This window comes from Penaeus vannamei, chromosome 4 (genome assembly GCF_042767895.1).
Source record: "Penaeus vannamei isolate JL-2024 chromosome 4, ASM4276789v1, whole genome shotgun sequence".
Taxonomy (NCBI): Eukaryota; Metazoa; Arthropoda; class Malacostraca; order Decapoda; family Penaeidae; genus Penaeus; species Penaeus vannamei.
This window is the reverse complement of record NC_091552.1, coordinates 44,118,560-44,121,059: the sequence shown is the minus strand read 5'-3', so window position 1 is coordinate 44,121,059 and position 2,500 is coordinate 44,118,560. Positions and strand designations below refer to the sequence as shown.

The 2,500-nt window shown below is 61.2% G+C and overlaps 1 protein-coding gene across 1 annotated transcript in view; it reads right to left on the bottom strand.

The window, feature by feature from the left end:
* Window positions 1-804: 804 nt before the first annotated feature.
* LOC138861634 (uncharacterized) overlaps window positions 805-2,500 on the bottom strand; it is a 2,264-nt gene continuing 568 nt past the window's right edge. Inside the window, exon 2 of the mRNA XM_070121447.1 lies at window positions 805-2,160. Coding sequence (XP_069977548.1) covers window positions 805-2,160 — 1,356 coding nt within the window. The remainder of the gene's footprint in view (window positions 2,161-2,500) is intronic.

The window sequence follows — 2,500 nt, the reverse complement described above, 5'->3', positions numbered from 1 at the left end:
CTTCACCCCTTCCTTCCCCTCCCCTTTCCCCTCACCGCCCACCCTCACGGTCGAGTGGCGCCTCTATTAGCGCGTGCGGGCGGCCGATCAAGTGAGATGGGCGTGAATGAGTGTAAAGGGTGTGAGACGAAGGGGGGGGAGGATGGGCGTGGAGGGGAGGGGGAGGGGAGAGGAGAAGGAGAGAGGGGACGGGAGGGGAGAGGTGAGAGGGAGGGGAGATGGGAGAGGGAGAAGGGGGCGGAGAGTGGGAAGGGAGAGGGGAAAGGGAGGGGAGAGGGAGAAGGGGGCGGGGACAAGAGGGAGGGCGGGAGGGAGGAGAGGGGAACGTAGGTAAAAGGGAGAAATGGGGAGAGAAGGGGAGACAGTAGTCACAGATAAGGGGAAAAGGGAATAAAGGGGGGGACCAAATAAGGGAATCGAAAGCAGGAGAAAAGAAAGGGAGAAGCGAAGGCCCGGGACTGCGTAAATTGCGAGGGGGGAGGGGGGGCGGAGGAGGGTGTGGTGGGGAGGGGGCGCGGAACGGGGGTGGAGGAGGGTGTGGAAGGGGAGTGGGGAGGGGGCGCGGAACGGGGATGGAGGAGGGTGTGGAGGAGGGTGTGGGGGGGGCGGCGCGGGCGTGGAGAAGGGGCGTTGGCTCACGTGTTCGGGCGGCCGCGGAGCAGATAGGAGCAGCGGCGCAGATAATCCGGTTAAAACACGTTTCCCTTTCGTCGAGGCCAGAAGGCAGAAAATGGCGTGAGATTTCGCCGTGACAAAATGGTGTGGAGCGCCGAGCCTGCTTTGGCCTCCGACCTGCCCGCCTCATTAGGACCTGTAGGATGGGTGACATGGGAGGTGGTGGGCTGTAAGGTGGGTGGGCTGTAAGGTGGGTGGGCTGTAAGGTGGGTGACCTGGGAGGTGGTGGGCTGTAAGGTGGGTTGGCTGTAAGGTGGGTGACCTGGGAGGTGGTGGGTGACCTGTAAGGGGGGTGGGCTGTAAGGTGGGTGACCTGGGAGGTGGTGGGTGACCTGTAAGGGGGGTGGGCTGTAAGGTGGGTGACCTGGGAGGTAGTGGGCTGTAAGGTGGGTGACCTGGGAGGTGGTAGGCTGTAAGGTGGGTGACCTGTAAAGGGGGTGGGCTGTAAGGTGGGTGACCTGGGAGGTGGTGGGTGACCTGTAAGGGGGGTGGGCTGTAAGGTGGGTGACCTGGGAGCTGGTGGGCTGTAAGGTGGGTGACCTGGGAGCTGGTGGGTGACCTGTAAGGGGGGTGGGCTCTAAGGTGGGTGACCTGGGAGGTGGTGGGTGACCTGGGGGTGGTGGGCTGTAAGGTGGGTGACCTGGGGGGTGGGTGACTGTAAGGTGGATGGGCTGTAAGGTGGGTGACCTGTGAGGTGGTGGGCTGTAAGGTGGGTGACCTGGGAGGTGGTGGGCTGTAAGGTGGGTGACCTGGGAGGTGGTGGGCTGTAAGGTGGGTGACCTGTGAGGTGGTGGGCTGTAAGGTGGGTGACCTGGGAGGTGGTGGGCTGTAAGGTGGGTGACCTGGGAGGGGGTGGGCTGTAAGGTGGGTGACTTGTAAGGTGGGTGACCTGGGAGGTGGTGGGCTGTAAGGTGGGTGACCTGTAAGGAGGGTGACCTGGGGGGTGGGTGGGCTGTAAGGTGGGTGACCTGGCAGGTGGTGAGTGACCTGTAAGGGGGTGGCCTGTAAGGTGGGTGACCTGGGAGGTCGGTGGGCTGTAAGGTGGGTGACCTGGGAGGTGGTGGGTGACCTGTAAGGGGGGTGGGCTAAAAGGTGGGTGACCTGGGAGGTGGTGGGTGACCTGTAAGGGAGGTAGGCTGTAAGGTGGGTGACCTGGGAGCTGGTGGGCTGTAAGGTGGGTGACCTGGGAGCTGGTGGGTGACCTGTAAGGGGGGTGGGCCTGTAAGGTGGGTGACCTGGGAGGTCGGTGGGCTGTAAGGTGGGTGACCTGTAAGGTGGGTGACCTGGGAGGTGGTGGGTGACCTGTAAGGTGGGTGACCTGTAAGGTGGGTTACCTGGGAGGTGGTGGGCTGTAAGGTGGGTGACCTGGGAGGTGGTGGGCTGTAAGGTGGGTGACCTGGGAGGTGGTGGGCTGTAAGGTAGGTGACCTGGGGGGTAGTAGCTTGTAAGGTGGGTGACCTGGGAGGTGGTGGGCTGTATGGGGACCTGTTAGGTGAATTATAAAAAGTGGACAAAGACAGAAGAAAGAGGGAGAGAGAGAGAGAGAGACAGAGACAGACAGACAGGCAGAGATGGAGAAAGAGAGAGTAAGAAAGACAAAGGGATAGGAACTAGAAAGGACGGAAGGGGAGCGAGAAGGGAAAGAAAAGGCAAAAGGAGGACAGAGAAAGATTGAGAGACCAAGAATTAGAAGAGGAGAGAGAGAGAGAGAGAGGGAGAGAGAAAGAGGGAGAGGGAGAGAGAGAGAGAGCGAGAGAGGGAGAGAGAGAAAAAAGAGAGAGAGAGACAGAGAGAGCAAGAGAGAGAGCGAGAGAGCGAGAGAGAG